Source organism: Camelus ferus, chromosome 3, assembly GCF_009834535.1.
Source record: "Camelus ferus isolate YT-003-E chromosome 3, BCGSAC_Cfer_1.0, whole genome shotgun sequence".
In the NCBI taxonomy this organism is placed as follows: Eukaryota; Metazoa; Chordata; class Mammalia; order Artiodactyla; family Camelidae; genus Camelus; species Camelus ferus.
In genome coordinates, this window is record NC_045698.1 from 82,171,323 (window position 1) to 82,189,036 (window position 17,714).

The 17,714-nt window shown below is 36.1% G+C and overlaps 2 protein-coding genes across 10 annotated transcripts in view; one reads left to right on the top strand and one right to left on the bottom strand.

Annotated features, from left to right (window-relative positions):
* Positions 1–7,491, bottom strand: part of DTWD2 (DTW domain containing 2) — a 150,305-nt gene extending 142,814 nt beyond the window's left edge. The window contains exon 1 of the mRNA XM_032476557.1: positions 7,302–7,491. Coding sequence (XP_032332448.1) covers positions 7,302–7,387 — 86 coding nt within the window. The 5' untranslated portion in view covers positions 7,388–7,491. The remainder of the gene's footprint in view (positions 1–7,301) is intronic.
* A 640-nt stretch (positions 7,492–8,131) lies between these two features.
* Positions 8,132–17,714, top strand: part of DMXL1 (Dmx like 1) — a 114,736-nt gene continuing 105,153 nt past the window's right edge. For all 9 annotated transcript variants that reach the window (XM_032476559.1, XM_032476560.1, XM_032476561.1 and 6 more), the window contains exon 1: positions 8,132–8,268. In XM_032476559.1, the coding sequence (XP_032332450.1) occupies positions 8,182–8,268 (87 nt within the window). In that variant the 5' untranslated portion in view covers positions 8,132–8,181. The remainder of the gene's footprint in view (positions 8,269–17,714) is intronic.

The following is a 17,714-nucleotide window of genomic DNA, read 5'->3' on the forward strand; positions in this document are numbered from 1 at the left end:
TCTTAGATGTTTTTCTGTGGAATTAATTTTCTGCCTGGTGTCTATACTTTTATTTTTTATTTTTTAAAACCCAACAAGCTATTATTTCCCAGAGTCAGGAAAATTGGAACTTTCATGCTGGTTGGACTGTAAGTTATCATTTATTAGTCTTGTGATCCAAAGTGACAGAAACAGAATTAAAACTCAAACCAATTTAAGGGGAGAAAAAAGCAGGTGGGGAAGATTTTGGCCTCACATAATTGGGTAGGATGGGCATCATCCCTCAGCACTGGACCAAAGGTTCAAGTGAGGTTGTCATGGTGTCCTCTTCCTCTCAATCAAAAATGAACTAAGCAGCTATGTCTACTGCCCTAGGCAGAAGAGGAAAAAAATAAAGATACATTCTCAGCCCACTTCTTTCTGGGGATAATTTGTGAAAATTCTAAGGATTTGTTTTTAACATTCTAGGATTGCTTCTGGGAGATGCAAGTCGAGTCACACTGACTGAGCCTCAGCAGAATCTTCTACTTGTGTAGTGGACATCACTTTTTCTGGCTTATCTCATGAGGTTGTATTCTTTTCCTAATGTGCTCATTACTGACAAAATTTTGCTGGTTTATATATATATGGAGAGTTAGATATTGATGGACAGAGTGTGTCTCTCAACTTCACTCTCCCATCATCTTTATGCAGAAGCATATATAAGCTAAGCTTATATTGCATAATTAAAGGAGCCACTCAAGTGACTCTCATCTAGACACAGGACGCCTCAAGGGCATTTGCTATGTTGTCCTAGGCAGAAAAGAGGCTGGCAGTTTCTTATGCTGGAAAATTTTGTGTTCTGCTTCATCAGTTATTCCATAACACATACATGAGTGAGTGCAAGCACAGTTCCTGCTAAGCTTTGTTTATAATCTAACTAGGTTAAAAAACCCTCTATTTCCCCTGCACACACCATCTCTTTTCTTTGCTTTCAAAATATACCAGTCTTTTGTAATTTCTCCCAAGCTTGAAGAACATTCCCCAAATGTCTGTTCAATAATTTATCTCCCTACCTCTTCTCATCTTTTCAGCTAGTGGGAAGTGGTAGGCCGTGATGATTTACCAAATCATAGTCCTCCTCCTTTTTTTTTTTTTTTTAAGGACTTTGTTTAGAGAAGTTTTAGGTACACAAAAAAATGAAGAGGAAGAAACAGAGATTTCCCAAATATCCCTGCCCTCACACTTGCACAGCCTCTCCATTATCAATATCCCTAAGCAGGGTGGTACATATGTGACAACCGATGGACCTCCCTTGACACATAATCACCAAAGTTCGTAATTTACCTTAGGGTTCACTCTTGGTATGGTACATTCTATAGGTTTGGACAAAAGTAAAATGACATGTATCCATCTTGATAGTATCATACAGAGAATTTTTAATACCCTTTTAAAAAGCCTCTGTGCTCTGGCCCTACTGCCAATCCTGGGCAATCACTGATCTTTTTACTACCTTTTTAGTTCTGCTTTTTTCAGAATGTCATCTAGTTGGAGTCATAAAGTATGTAGATTTTCACGTTGGTTTCTTTCACTTAGCAATATGCTTTTAAGGTTCTTCCATAACTCATCATGGCTGAAGAGCTCATTTCTTTTTAGCACTAAGTAATATTCCATAGTCTTGAAGTACCACAGTTTACTTACCCATTAATCTACTGATGGACATAGTGTTCACTTCTAATTCTTGGCAGTTGTAAATAAAGCTGCTATAAACATTTATGTGCAGGTTTTTATGTGGACATAGTTTTCACCTCCTTTGGGTAAATTCTGAGAGGCATGACTGCTGGGTTGCATGGTAAGAGTATATTTAGTTTTGTAAGAAATTGTCAAACTGTCTTCCAATGTGACTGTACCATTTTGCATTCTCACCAGCAGTGGGTGAGAATTCCTGTTGCTCACATCCTCATCAGCATTTGGTATTGCCAGTGTTCCAGGTTTTGGCCATTCTAATAAATACGTAGTAGTATTTCACTGTTGTTTTAATTTGTATTTCCCCAATGACATACAATGTGGAGCATTTTCCCATATGCTCATTTGGCATCTATACATGTTCTTTGATTAAGTATCTGTTATAGTCTTTGGCCCATTTTCAATCAGGTTGTTTGTTTTCTTATTTTATTTTTTTAAGATGTACTAGGATTGAACCCAGAACATCATGCATGCTAACCATGCACTCTACCACTGAACTATACCCACCTCCCCGCCCCTCACCTCACTGTTGAATTTTAAGAGTTCTTTGTGTATTTTGGAAAATAATCTTTTATCAGAAGCATCTTTTGCAAATATTTTCTCCCAGTCTGTGGTTTGTCTTCACATTCTCTTGACATTGTCTTTCAAAGACTAGTTTTTTGTTTTAATGAAGTTCAGCTTATCCATTGTTTCTTTCATGAATTATGCCTTTGATATTATAGCTAAGGAGTCATCACCAATCTCAAGGTCATCTAGGTTTCTCCTATGTTAGCTTCCAGGATTTTTAATTTTAATTTTATCTTCTAGGAGTTTTGTGCTTTAATTTTGGGTTTGTGATCCATTTTGAGTTAGATTTTGTGAATGGTGTAAGGTCTGTGTCTAGATTAATTTTTTTGCACATGGTTGCCCAGTTTTTCCAGCACCATCTTTGCTTCATTATATTGCCTTTGCTCCTTTGTAAAAGATCACTTGACTATAGATCAGGGTCTCTTTCTTCGTTCTCTATTCTGTTCCACTTATTTATTTGTCTATTCTTTCACCAAAACCACACTGTCTTGATTACTGTAGCTTTACAGTAAGTCTTGAAATTGGATAGTATCAGTCCTTCAACTTTTTCTCCTTCAGTAGTTTTGGCTATTCTGGGTCTTTTGCCTCCCATAAATAGTTAGAATCAATTTGTTAGTATCCACAGAATAACTTGCTGGGATTTTGACTGGGATAGTCACTTCTCTTCATTTCTATCCCAGGGCCCATTTTTCTCTCAAGTTGCTCCTGGCTAAACAAAACTCTCTGCTGTTATCTTCTACATGGCCTCTCCTTTCCATCTCTTAACTTCTGCTTCCCTCTAATGAAAACTCCAGTAGGTGTTAAGAGTCACAATCTGACTAAAGCCCCAGTAGATGTATGCGACTTATTGGCAGTTCCAAAACATCCCTAGAAGTATTTGTCTTAAACCAAGTGAATATCTATAATGGCTGCGTATCAGAGAGTTTTCTGGTTGGAGATGTTTATTTTACCTTTTAATAGAGGCTGGTTTTTATAGTTTGGGCATGTGTCAAGGTAAGGAGGTAAGCTTCCCTTCTATCTTGAGAAAGGGGAAGAGAAAACTGTTTTGGGAAAATGGTTCTTCCTACTAGAGAAGCCCTGAAGACCTAATTCAAATAAGTCAATTCATTTCTCCTGTCTCTTCTCACCTTACCAGGTAAAGAGTAAGTAGTAGGCTTTAACTACATACACTTTGGGATTCAGGCATCTTTGAAGAACATTAGGAGGGCCTTTGCAGCCCAAGAGATGTAAATTCAAATCTTTGGTTGGTGATACACCGTAAATCTAATGTGACTTTGGGCTAGTTAATTAATTTCTTTGAGTTTAGGTTTCTTCATTTGTAAAACAGAGATTCTACCTTCACAGGGTTGTTGAAACTTAAGTGAGATGAACAAAATACCTATCACAGTGTAGAGTGGGTGTTTAATAAAGAGTAGCTTTTATAAGTAATTTCCCTTTAAATGTTTATGAGGACCTTCAGCTGAGAAAAGAGGGTGAACCAAGAGTATTTAATGGCAATCTTCACATTTTAGAGGTATTGGAATTAATTTTTCTATAGTAACAATATTACAGATGATGGTTAGGGTCCTAATCAGTGCTCAAATATCTATTTAACCTATAATATTACTGATGGATTTTCTGTAGCAAGATTGCTGTTGGCAGCACAGGCAGGTTTCTGGGGCAGTCAATATCTTAATAGTCTCATACTCTACCGATTGAACTAGCTGGGTGTGGGGCAGTCAATATCTTAGAGGCACAGAGACCCTCACATTATTTTTATGAGATAAGGAGTTCAGAATGCTTGTGTGAAATTTCAGCAACACAGTCCCTCTGATTTAGCCTTAGTTATGGGACTAGGGACTCCCTTTACTTCTAACCTCCTTCATCTATTGGGTGTTGGCAGTGGGGACTGAAGCCCCTGTTGGTGGCTCCCTTGGCACAGGCCCTGGGAGGGTAGGGATTTATACTGATGAATTTAGGATGAGGGTGGCAGGGAGGAAGGTAATGACAAGGATTTCAGGAAATAAACTAATAAGGAAGAGTCATGACTACTTCTCCATCTGAGCTGGCTTCCTATATGCTCCTTTCCACCCCCAAGAATCTTAGGGTTTAGCCTGTTTGCTTTTCTTTACACTGTCATCACCTGATAAAGTCCCCCTTTCCCTTTAAGACTAGCACTGAAGAGAGCATTAACTTCTCTTTGGCCTGCTAGTCCCTAAAACAACACAGTACTTGGTTTTTTAAGAGATTCTGCTGCTAGAATTAAGGCAAAATATATGGAATTTTATTAAAAAAAAAGGACTTTATTTCCTTTTTTAAAACCATCCTTCCTCTTTTATTTCTTAGTAATACAGCTGAAGAATAACACTAAAGAAACTACAGGAAAAAAAAGCATGAAAGAAACAAAAGGGAAAAAAAAAGCACCCAGGCTTTCCATATTCAAAGAACAGAATGACAAAATTTAATTACAGTTCAGGGAGTAATTATATTCAAGAATTCTCCTGGACTTTTTGTGTTAGGAGGTAGATTTGTGGCCTCTGGGCAGAAGGGGACAAGAAGGGGAGGATGAAAGGCAAACATGTATAATTTACTTTCATCTCCTCCATTTCCTTATCTTAGTAATTTTGCCACAAGGTCAGAGTTTGCTCAGGTTGCATAAGAAGTCAGGACTGGATTTAGGATTGGAAGAGCCTTGTTAAGGGGAGGTGAGTGACATGAGGGGGTGATCTATGAAGAAAAGGAATTTGAAAGCAAAGAGATTGTCTATGGCCACTTCCCCAGGGTAGTTCTTCAGGGACTTTTTATATATATGTAAGTAAGTCCTGTCTGTATTCATACTTGCACTCAACTTTTAGTGAGTATCTACTCTGTGCTATGATAAATACTGGGAAATAAGGGATACAATGGGTGTATTTAAAGATGCTTGTGTAATCATTGACATTATACATTTTACTAATTAAGCTGCATTGTCATGCAGTGCAACAACCATTCTGCTTAGCAAAACTATTTCAAGGATCATAGAATAGTAAAGAATCCTTCCTATACATTAGGGGTTGGCAAACTTTTTCTCTAAAGGGCCAAATAGTAAAAATTTTTATCACAGGGTATATGGTTTCTGTTGAAACTACTCAACTCTGCAGTTGTAGTGTGAAAGCAGCCACAGACAATACCTAATTGACTATGCATTGCTGTGTTCCAAAAAAATTTCACTTATGGACATGGGAATTTCATATAATTTTTATGTATCATAAAATAATTTCTTAAATTGATTTTTTCAACCATTTAAAAATGTAAAAGCCATTTTCAGCTCAAGGACTGTATAAAACTAGACAGTAGGCTGAAGTTGTAGAGGAAGAAATAGATAAATTACAAGCATGTAGTTGTGTCACTTGAACAGTTCATCTGCCGTACATCAAAGATAGGTTGTTTAATGGGCAGTTTAATAAAGTAGTAGAAGTGTTTCAGATGAATAAGAGGCAAAAGAATGCTCTCACTTTTCATTAGCTATTGTTCTGTAGTCTCACAGTTTGGGATACAGACCATGATGGCCTCAGAACATTTGTGGCAGGCTCAAACATTCCTGGAAATTTTGATTTGGACTAAGTAAGGTTTGACACTATTTGGAAAACTTTGGAAAAAGTAAGAATATGTCAAAAGGTTAGGTTTATTTAATAATAATAATAATGATAACAATAGTAGCTAACATCTATTGAATTCTATGTGTTCATTTAATCTTCATGATAATTATATGAAGAAAGTCTACTACTATCCCTTCTTCATAGATAAGGAAAGTAAAGCACAGAGAGATTAGTAACTTGTCTAAATGAGTGGTTAGGCCAAGATTCAAACTCAGTCTATCTTAAGGATGAAGGAACTTAATAAAAACTAACAGATGTTTATTAGGAATAAAAATGCCAAGCAAAATGTTGTTGATAGTTAACTCAAACTTGCTAATTTTACAGATGAGAAAAACAGTCTTAAAGTTATTTTCCAAGATCATACAACAAATACGAGATTAGGAGTAAATCTCAGATTTCCTAACTACTAGGTCCCTTAGTTTCTTCCATTCTGCTATATATACCGCATGCCTTTCAAAACCAAAAGCTGGTCAGAAAAGAATGAGTAAACATGTTAAACTTTGGGCTAGACACCGAATTTATGCGGAACATGTAGTATCTTGATTTAAGATCTAAAATATAAAACTAACTTAAAGCCACCTTAAATAAAATCGAAATTAATAATTAGATTGGATTAGACAAATTAAACTCTAAATATGTTAGACTTCAATAAAAGTTTTTTTTAAAGACAAGTTAGATTTTAAATACCTCATTTTTATGAGGAGACTGAGATAATGGCATTCATTTACATTTTTTAAATTAAAAAAGGGAGATGACAAATTTATTTTTTAAGTAACTTTTTTAAATTTGCAAAACAAAGTAAATGTACATCGCAAAAAACTTAGGGAAAGCCAAAGGACATAGAACTGCTAGTACTCTTCCCATCCAAGTATTGGTGTGAAGGTTTTTTTTTTTAACCATAACAAAAGTATATAAAAATCAAAATCAATTTAGAAATTAAAAAAAAAATTCTCTTTTTAAGTGGAGAGTTCCTATTTGCATTCACTCATTTAAGATTTACTCAACATCTAGGCTAGAAAGGTCACTGCGCTAGACACTTGGGATACAGGACAGTCTGTCCCTAAGAGGTTTACCGTATTTGAGAGGAAACATAAGCAGATGTTTATCAATAATAATACAAAACTTGTGTCAAAATACAAAGAAAGTTGAATCTCGCAGGGGAAACTGTGACACTGAGCATTTTGGAATCCTTAGGTTTTTCCAAAACAGCAGCTCAATGCACGGCTGGTGTATTATTACAACCAGTACTACTTCAAAACGAACGTTATGGTAAACTTAGGTGAAAACGTTTCATTTTAGTACTTGTCAAGTGTTTAAGCCTTTCAAAATTTTCTGTTTTAGCGGACTGGAAACGCGCGTGCTGCCAGAGTAAACACAGCGCGAGGGCAGAGAAGCTTCAAAGTCCACACTTACTCGGAGTACTCACGGGCGGCCGAGGGGAGCGGTGCTTGTTGGGACTTGTAGTCTCCATCAGGACCGAGGACACCCTGCAACGGCATTTTTAACTCATTTCTCCCTTTTAAGCTTTCTGGCCAAACCTAAAGCATAATTTGACAACCCTGGCCTCACTCAAGCCTCTTTTTGTTTTACCAGACTCCCTACGTTCAACATTCAAACGCACAGCGTCGCTCACAGGCCTCGAAGAGATTGGTCTGTCCTCAGTAGTGGGCGGAGCCCTAAGTGGACTGGGGCTCGGGATTGGCCAACATATCCCCGAAGAGGCGTTTTTCACTTGCCGGTCTCTGTACTGTGGTAAAAGAATCTTTTACCGCAGTAGTCCTCATCGCTGCGAGAGATCTCGCGATATTTGGGCCGAAGGGACCTAGCGACGCGTAGTGAGCCGTCAAGGCCAGTCGGGGTGGCAGGCACCGGAGCCGGGAAGGGCCAGGTCAGGTGGGGAGGGCGAGCATCTGTCGCTTGTGCCGCTTGGGCTCGATCGGAGCCCTCCGCCCGGAGCCCGGAGGAAGTGTTGTGGACCTCGCGGCCTTCCTGGCCGGTGAGTCGGGCCGGGGTCGCGGCCGCTGGGTCGACCCCGAGCTTCACCTGGGCCCGCGGGGGCTGTGACAGGTGCGCGGACGAGCGCGGCGCTCCGCCCGCTCGCCGGCCCGCCCCCTTCGGGCCTCGCCCGTGGGGCCTCGGGATGAGCTGCGGGCCGCAGCGGAGCGGCTCCGGCTTCTGGCGCCTGGCGCCTCCCAAGAGTGGCCGCCGCCCCTGAGAGAGAGAGAGGGAGGGAAGCGGCTTGACCCGGGGCATGAGCCGGACGCGGCGTCGGTTGCTGGACTAAGGCGTCGACATGAACCTGCACCAGGTGCTGACCGGGGCTGTGAACCCCGGCGACCACTGCTTCTCCGTGGGCAGCGTTGGCGACCAGCGCTTCACGGTGAGTGAGGGAGGCTTCCGCGTCGCCGGTGGCGAGTCCGCGCCTCTGAGTCAGCCGAGCTCGGCCCAGAATGACGGACAGAGGCCAAGAAAGCCTCGTCGCCCTCACGGGGGGCCCCACGCCCCCCTCCCCTCCATGGATGTCCCTGCCCTTAAGGGCCCGGGGACCTGGCGTTTGAGAACCATGGAGGCAGTAACGCTTCGGTCATTGATGTCCTTAATGTACAGAGCCTGAATTCAGAAGTTAGAATGTTTTGTAGGATTTTTAAAGTTTTAGATCTGACGTCCTTGGGCTGGGATGGTTTACCAAAGTCGTTTATCCAAGAATTGTGTAATGTGCATGGGGCCCCATTCCATAGGCTCTAGTTGTCACATTTGTGAATAATTGGGATTGGTTTCATTTCTTATTCAAAGTTAAAGCCAAGTATCTCTGTAGTTAAAAAGAGTTGGTGTCTTAAAACAGTTAATAATTGTTTACTATATCAACCAGCAGCGCTGTGTAAAAATATAGTGAAAACAGTGCTTTTCATTTATTTTTCTTCCAAATTCACTGACTAGTAACTTCGGAAAGAAAAAAAAATTTGTTAAGAGTTGACTCCTGCCATTCTTTGAATTCCATATGTAACAGTATAGTAGTTCTGGGAAACTTATTTATCTTAGATTGTTCAGATTAATTACTAAAAGTTGCACCACTGTTTTTCAGTGAAACTGCTCTTTGCTATGTAGTGGTGATTCCAGGTTAAGGTTTATTAAAGAGACTTGAATTTCATTGGTTTTCCCAAGATACTGGAAAGAAGAGGGCCCTAGACTACGGGCTACTTACCAGTACAGTGAAATTCTCTGCTTTAACTATAGTTTTCATAAAAATTTCAAGCCATAAGTGAATACCCTTTATCTATTTACAGTGCTCATGGTTTTTGCTACAACTTGATAGCTATCTCTTAGTTGAGATTAAAAGTAAAACTTAATTGTGCGTAAATAAGTGAAACAAAATAAAGAGCTTACCAGGTTTTCGTCTCACCTGCTTTTGACTATTTTGTCGCCTTTGTCAGTCGGAATAAATAATAGAAAAACTAGTAGTCATTATTTTACCTGATGTAGGTGTTTAATGCCTGAATTGTACTTTTAGATCTGTGCGAACCAAGTACTTTATTATCAAATAGTTTGTACCTTCCGAATACAGTGTCTCATGTACACTTTAGCTTGCACTTGACAGCAGTTTTAGAGATTCTAATTCTAATGTTAACCTAGCCTCAGTACTCAGAAGAGTGAATTCTGAAGGTCTCAGTGAGCAACTGTAGTCTCCCTGCAGTTGAACATTGCTCACTGCTGTTGCTATTTACAGGTGGGTGGTAAAGAGCATTCTAAGGAGATTTTTCTAGTGGGATATTGTAGGATGGTAACATTACATTCTCTGACATCTAAAGTTATATGAGTGCTTCCTCCAGTGTAGTTTCTAACAGCTTTTTCTAAGAAGGCTTTCGGAATCTCTTTAAGCAGTGGGGTGAACTTTGATATGTTGGCCTATTTATACACCTAGATTATCCTTCTATGTGTATATAAAATCTTGATGAATGCTTCTGTTATTTTAAAGGAGAGGTGAGTTAATGTGCCAAAGATATGATCATCCTACACCACCATGTAGCTTGTTGTTCATTTCTACTGAATTTTCAAGTGTATTTCCATAGACCAGGCTTTAATCATCTCTCACCAAGCCTACTACAGACTTCTCCCAGATCTCTGGAAGCAGTCCAGTTAATACGGTAAAAATAAAAAGAAATTGTTATTGTTATTGTTTAGTATAAAGAGATCCCAGCTCTCTATAATTTTGGTGGTAGTTTATTAACAATCACCTTTTTCCTTTGCAGCTAATCCATCCCTGACTCTTGAGCATTACACTGACATTTCCATTATAAACTAAGTTTCTGGCCCTCAGTCTCCTGGACACTGGACATCTTAAATTTTTCTCTCTTGAAATCATCCTTTTTTCTAAAAAGAATCTATTATTTACTCCTTGAGTTTTCTTTTAACCTCTTTTGTTTTTTGCTTCTTTTTATTTCATAGGAAGAGAGCAAACATTAATGGTAGATAGTTTGTGCAGACTAGAAAAACTCTAAATTCCAGTTTTACTTGAGGTAGGAACATGAAATCTTCCTCTTGCAGGCCCACTTGAGGAATCATTTTGTTTTTCCTGGTACATTATGCCTTCTCTAAAGACAGACTTGGGTTTATAGTTCCTCCCATTGCATGTTTGCAGATAACTTATTTATTCTTGTTTTGAAAGATTACAAGAGATAAGATCCTATTTCCTGAATACAGTCTGACAGGTTTTAAATTGAAATGAAATTGAAAGCTATTTCTCATGGGTTCTAGATTTTAAAATATGCAATTACTAATATAGTTAGTATAGCTAAGTATTGGAAACATTTTGTAGTACTTAAACTGGCATCAAACTACTTTAACTTTTCTCTTAAGAAAGCTTCTAGTAGTCAGTGACCATGTCTCTTATACTTTCATAGTACTTTATTTGCACTTTAACTGTATCATTAACTTTGTCTTGCCTTGTGTGTGTCTTCCACAATTTCATTGTGAGTGGCTAGAACAGTCTAAAGGGACTGATGTCACCTAATAATAATTACCTGAATTTGTTTTCCAGCCTAGTCCCTTTTAGTTATATATCCATGGACTGGTTGTTTTACATTTTTTTGAATTCCTTTTTTTCTCATCTGTTAAATGGTCTAACGAAGAAATTCATAGGATTGTTACATGAAAAAGGGTTACATTCATTGCTTAGTACCTGTAAAACCCTTAAAAATATCAATTATTATAAAGGTTAAATTTATTCTAATGCTTAGCACATAAAAAGTGCTTGATAAATACTGGTTGAATTAATGAATAATGGGTGGAAAAAGCCTTATTGCAGTATATTTAAAAATTGCTGTTTTAAAAAAATCTTTAATAATTCAGATTTGAGTCCAAATAAAATACTTCAGTTAGTTAAAAAAATTTTTTTTCAAAGTCAGTTGTTATGCATTTTACCATAAATATCAGATAAGCAACCAGGAGAGATTTTATTTACACTAAGCGAAAATTCTTTTTTTCTTTACGTATGTGAATTCTTCCTTTACTCCTTTTTTCCTTGTTAATTTCTTACTGTTTTTTTCAATGAAAGTATATGACTAACCTGGTCCTGATCTGTTGACAACTTTTGTTTCTAGAATAAAAAATACTTTATTTGTAAAAGACAAATAATAAGTTAAAAACAGACATAGTTAATTAGAATCTAGATTTTTCTAATATGTCTGTACATGACATGTGCTTTAATATAAAATAGATTGTCCATACTTAGTGCTGAAATTATGTTTTGAATGAAATGGAAAGGGAGATAATTTCCAAGAGACAGATTGTGTTAATATTTAGAACTTCTTGTCTCTAGTTTGGAATTTAAATACCTATGCTATACAAGATATAGCAAATATGTACTAACTCCGGACTCCCTATTGTATTAGACAACTCAGTGTTCCCAGCCAAGGGGTCCCAGGTTAGAAGTCAAAAACACTGACTGCAGCTATCTGAGTGTTGGTAGAGAAATAGAGTCTGAATTAGCATTCTCCTTCCTCAGCTTTCTGTAATAGTCAGCATCCTTTAACTTTTTGTTTAACTATTTGTTTTGTTTTGTTTTGTTTGGAGAAGCACGTGAATGTTTGTAGGTGGAGAGAATACAGGAAGGGAAAGCTTAATACTGTTTGCATCTGGAGAAAGAGAATGATTTTTGTGGTGCTCATATGCCATTATGAGTACAAATTGGACTTCTTTTTAAATATTTGGCCTATTTTTAAAATATTATGTTTTAAATAGTATTAAGGCACCTTTAAGATTATTGAAATAATACTAATACTTAACGCTGCATTTTAAAAAATGAGAATACTGTTAATTATAACATGCCAACCAAAGCATTTCACCAGGAAGTATACCAGGAAGAAGTTCTTTGGGATATATATACCTGATATGGTTGGTTAAAACAAAACAGTGAAAACAGGAAATCTTAAGTTTTTAACAGAAATCGCAGGATTTCCAAAATAGAATGCTGACTTTTACAACCTGGGTAACTTTTGAAATTTAGAATATTTGAGAAGGTTTTCTACCAAAATTTAAAGTTAAAAATCATTTTGCAGTTATAGGCTTGATAGCACAATATGAACTCAGTTCTTTCTATGTACCTTGTATATTCTCAGAATTAGTCAGCCTAACATTACATGTGCCTAATAAAAGGATTTTCATTTGTCAGTTTAATTTTCGTTGCTAATTAATAGTTTATTCTCGCTACAAATCTTTTGACAGAAACAGCTAGTGTAACAATTGTAATATATGTATATTAATTTTGAAGCTCAGGTGGTATGGCCATTTATTTGATAAACCAGTTCTCTTCCTACTGTTTTGATAATAATAGGGCACCTAGAAATGAATTTTTGAGAACAGTTTATTTTAGAAGAATCTATAAAATCTAGTTTTAGATTTTGGTTTAGATTATGTGTAATATTACATCCTAGGTTTTTATTTAAAATCAAGTAGATGGATTACTTTTCTTTAAGAATTTAGTAGCAGGTGGACCATTTTGAAATCATGCACAGCCCATTTAATTTATTTTTTTCTTCTTCATTTTGTTAATATGTGAATTACAGTAATTGAACTTTTGAGATTGAAGTATACTTGATTTACAATATTGTGTTAGTTTCAGGTGTACAACAAAGTGATTAGGTTTTATATATGTATTTTTTCACATTATTTTCCACTATAGGTTATTATAAGACATTGAATATTATTCCCTGTGTTATACAGTGAATTCTTATTGCTTATCTATTTTATGTATAGTATTTTGTATCTGTTAATCTCATACTCCTGATTTATCTCTTGACCCTCTCCCTTTTCCATTTGGTAACCATTAATTTGTTTTCTATGTCTGTGAATCTGTTTCTGTTTTGTATATAGATTCATGTGTATTATTTTTTAGATTCCACATATAAGTGATATCATAAAATATTTATCTTTGTCTGTCTTCACTTAGTATGGTAATGTCTAGACCCATCCATGTTGCTACAATTGGCAATATTTCATTCCATTTCATGGCTAAGTAATATTCTATTGTGTGTGTATATATATACATCTTCTTAAACCAATTTGTCTGTTGATGGGCATTTGGGTTGTTTCCATGTCTTGGCTATTGTAAATAGTGCTGCTGTGAACTTTGGGTGCAGAGCCTGTTTTAAATTAAATCCACTTTTCCCTGTTTTGTTTGGTACGGTTTGTTTTGGTTTGGTGTACTTCCATGCTTATTAGCTCATCATGTTGTATAAACTCTAGAGATTAGATTAATTTTAATAATCTATTAGAGATATTCATTAGAAGATATGTCTGTTTCAAGTGATTTTTGCGTGATACCCAGTTTGGATTATGTGTACAGATTCATCTCTCTTGTTTTTTCATTGAGATACAACTGACATTAACATTGTGTAGATTGGGGTGTATAATGTGATGATTTGATATACATATATAGTGAAATTTTTACCACAATAAAGTTAGTTAACACATCATTTACCTCACATAATTACTATTTTGTTGTTTTTATGATAAGAACATTAAAACTTTATTCTAATAGCAACTTTAAGCTATACAACACAATATTGTTAACTTGTTACCATGCTGTACATTAGGCATGTACTGTAACTTAACTCGTAACTGAAAGCTTGTATCCTTTGATCCTCAACTCCCATTTCCCTCCCTCTTAGCCTCTGGCAACCACTATTCTATTCTCTGTTTCTATCAGTAGGATGTCTTTAGATTCCATGTATAAGTGAAATACGTATGTACAGTGTTTGTCTTTCTCTGTCTGATTTAGCATAATGCCCTCAAGTTTATCACAAGTAGCAGAATGCTCTTGTTTTTTATGATTGAATAATCTTTTGTGTGTGTGTATAAAATACATTTTCTTTATCCATTCATTCATTGTTGCATACTTAGGCTGTTTCTGTATCTTGGCTATTATGAACAATGCTGAAATGAATATAGGAGTGCAGATATCTCTTACAGTGATTTCATCTTCTTTGGATATAATCCTAGAAGTTGGATTGGTGAATCATATGATAGTTCTATTTTTACTTTTTTGAGGAATCTCCATACTATTTATCACAGTGGCTATGCTAGTTTACATTCCCACCAAGAATGCACAAGGATTCCCTTTTCTCCACATTTTCACCAACATTTTATCTTTTACCTTTTTGATGATAGCATCCTAACAGGTGTGAAGTGATTTTCTCATTGTATTTTGATTTGTGTTTCCCTGATGATTAGTGATGTTGAACATTTTTTCATGTACTTACTGGTCATTTGTACATCATCTTTGGAAAAATGTCTATTTGAGACCTCTGCACATTTTTAATTGGATTGTTCGGTTTTTTCTCTTGAGTTAAATGAGTTCCTTATATTTTGGATGTTAACTTTTTATCAGATAGGTTTGTAAATAATTTCTCCCATTTCATTGGTTGCCTTTTCATTTTGTTGGTAGTTTCTTTTGCAGTGCAGGATTTTGAGTTTACTGTAGTCTTGTTTATTATTGCTTTTGTTGCTTGTGCTTGTGGTGTCCAAAAAATCATCACTAAGACCAATGTCAAGGACCTTTTTCCCTTTGTTTTCCTATATGAGTTTTGTAGTTTCAGGTCTTATGTTTGAGTGTTTAAATCATTTTTAGTTGACTTTTGTGTATGAGGAAGGACAAAGGTCCAGTTTCATTCTTTTGTATGTGGATGTTCAGTTTTCCCAACATCAATTTATTGAAGAAACTGTCTTTTACCCAGTATATATTCTTGGTGCCCTTGTTGAAGATTGGTTGACCTTGTATGTGTGTGTTATGTCTGGACTTATGATTCTGTTGCTTTGGTCTATGTGTCTGTTTTTATGCCAGTACCTTACTGTTTTGATTATTACAGCTTTGTAATGTAGTTTGAAATCAGGAAATGTGATGGCTTCAGCTTAGTTCTTCTTACTCAAGATTGCTTTGGCTTTTTGGGGTAGGGTCTTTTGTGGTTTCATGTGAATTTTAGAATTTTTTTTACTTCTGTGAAAAATGCCACTGGAATTTTGACAGAGATTACGTGGAATCTATAGATGGTTTGGGGTAGTATGGACATTTTAACAATATTAATTCTTCCAGTCCAAGAACACAAGCTGTCATTTCATTTATTTGTGTCATCTTCAGTTTATGTAATCATTGTCTTACAATTTTCAATTTACATGATCTTTCACCTTTGTTAAATTTATTAGGTATTTTATTCTTCTTGATGCTGTTGTAAGTAGGATTGTTTTCTTAATTTGTTTTTTCAAATAGTTGTTAGTGTTTAGAAATGCAGTTGATTTTTGCATGTTGATTTTGTTTTCTGCAACTTTACTGATTTCATTTATTAGTTCTTAACAGTTTTTTTGGTGGAGTCTTTAGCGTTTCTATATGTGATATCTTGCCATCTGCAAACAAAGACCATTTTACATCTTCCTTTTTGATATGAGTGTCTTTTATTTCTTTCCTTATTGCTCTGGCTAGAACTTCCAATACTATGTTGAATAGAATTGTTGAGAGCGTGGGCATTCTTGTCTTGTTCCTGATCATTGAAGAAAGCTTTCAGCTTTTTCCATTCAGTATATTAGCTGTGGGCTTGCCTTAATGGAGCCATCCTTGCATCCCAGGGATAAATCCCACTTAATTATGGTGTGTGATCTTTTTAATGTGTCATTGAAATCATTTTGCTAGTATTTTTTGAGGACTTCTGCATCTATATTCATCAAGGAATTTGGCTTTTGTAATTTTCTGTTCTTGGAGTGTCCTTGCGTAGCTTTGGTATCGGTAATTACTGGCCTTGTAAAATGAGTTTAGAATATTCCCTCTTAAGTGTTTTGTGGAGAGTTTGAGAAGGATTAGTGTTAATTATTCTTTAAATGTTTGGTAGAAGTCATTGGTAAAGTCATCTGGTCCTGGGCTTTTATTTGTTGGGGAGTTTTGATTACTGAATAAATTGGTATACTATATTTTCTCAGTTTTAATTTCTGAAAGAGTAAATATTGATAGTGATAACCCACACAAATTAAAGCTCTTGGGGAGGGGGAGCTAGGGTGGTTATCTTCAATATTTTCTTAAGAGTGCCAAACATTCCTGAGACCAGGAAGTTTGAGAGCCATTGCTTTATAGTATTCCATTGTATGATTATACTATGATTTATTCATACATTCCATTATTTGTTTGAGTTGGTTCTACTTTGGAGCTTTTATGAGTAGCTATGAATGTTCTTGTACATGTCTCTTAGTGTATATATGGACACATTTCTTAGAGGTAGAATTGCTGGATTGTTGAGTGTGCGTGTGTTTAGCTTTCCAAAGCAGTGATACCATTTTATTTTACATTCCTATTAGCAGTTATGGGAATTCTAGTTGCTTCACATCCAAAGAAGTTATTTTTAATTATGGGAAGAAATTAGGGGACCATTATTACATTTATATCAGTGTCTATTTATGAGGCATTGTATGGCAGCATAGCAGAAGGAGTAAGAGCATGTTGTTTCTCATTATTATAACTTGGTGGTCACTCTCAGTTGTGCTTCACACTATCTCTGAGATTTGAGCCAGATTACTCAGTCCTCTAAACTTGAGTTTTCTTATCAGTAAAATGGGGTGATTATAGTAAATATCTCACACGATTTGTTGTGAGGATTAAATGGAATACTAGTGAAAAGCACTTAGCCTTTGACCCCGCCAAAGAGAAAAAATAGGCTCAGGTGACTACAGTGAGTGAAGGAGGAAAGCACAAATGAGTGACAACATTTTTTTGTTTTAACCTTTTGAAATAATTATTTAGGTTTGAGATGTCTTCATTACTAAATGGAAAATATTTGGAAATAATTTCATACCTAGAAAAAGTAAAATGAAAATATTATAAGAAAACTTGTATTCTCTTTACCTAGATTTAGCTATTGTTAATAATTTACCCCAATTTTCTGTATCATTTGTGCACACTCTTATATGTATGTGTGTGCCTACATTTTTGTTTTCATGAACCATTTGAGGGTAAGTTACACGTATCATAACTTTTTACCCTTAAACACTTTGGTTTGTATTTCATGGTAGTAGGAATATTATCTTACATAATCACAGTACAGTTATCAACTTCATAAATTTACATACCACTTTTATTTAATGTATTGTCCATGTTCCAGTTTTACTAGTTGATACAACAATGTTCTCTGTAGCATTTTTACCCCTTCCAGTACAGAGTTCAGTCCATGGGCAGGTATTGCGTTTAATTATCATGTATCTTCAGTGTCATTTTTCTTTTCCTTTCTCTTTATTCATTTTGACATTGATTTTTGAAGAATATAGTTTCCCTCTCCCCCTTAAAAAAACAAACTT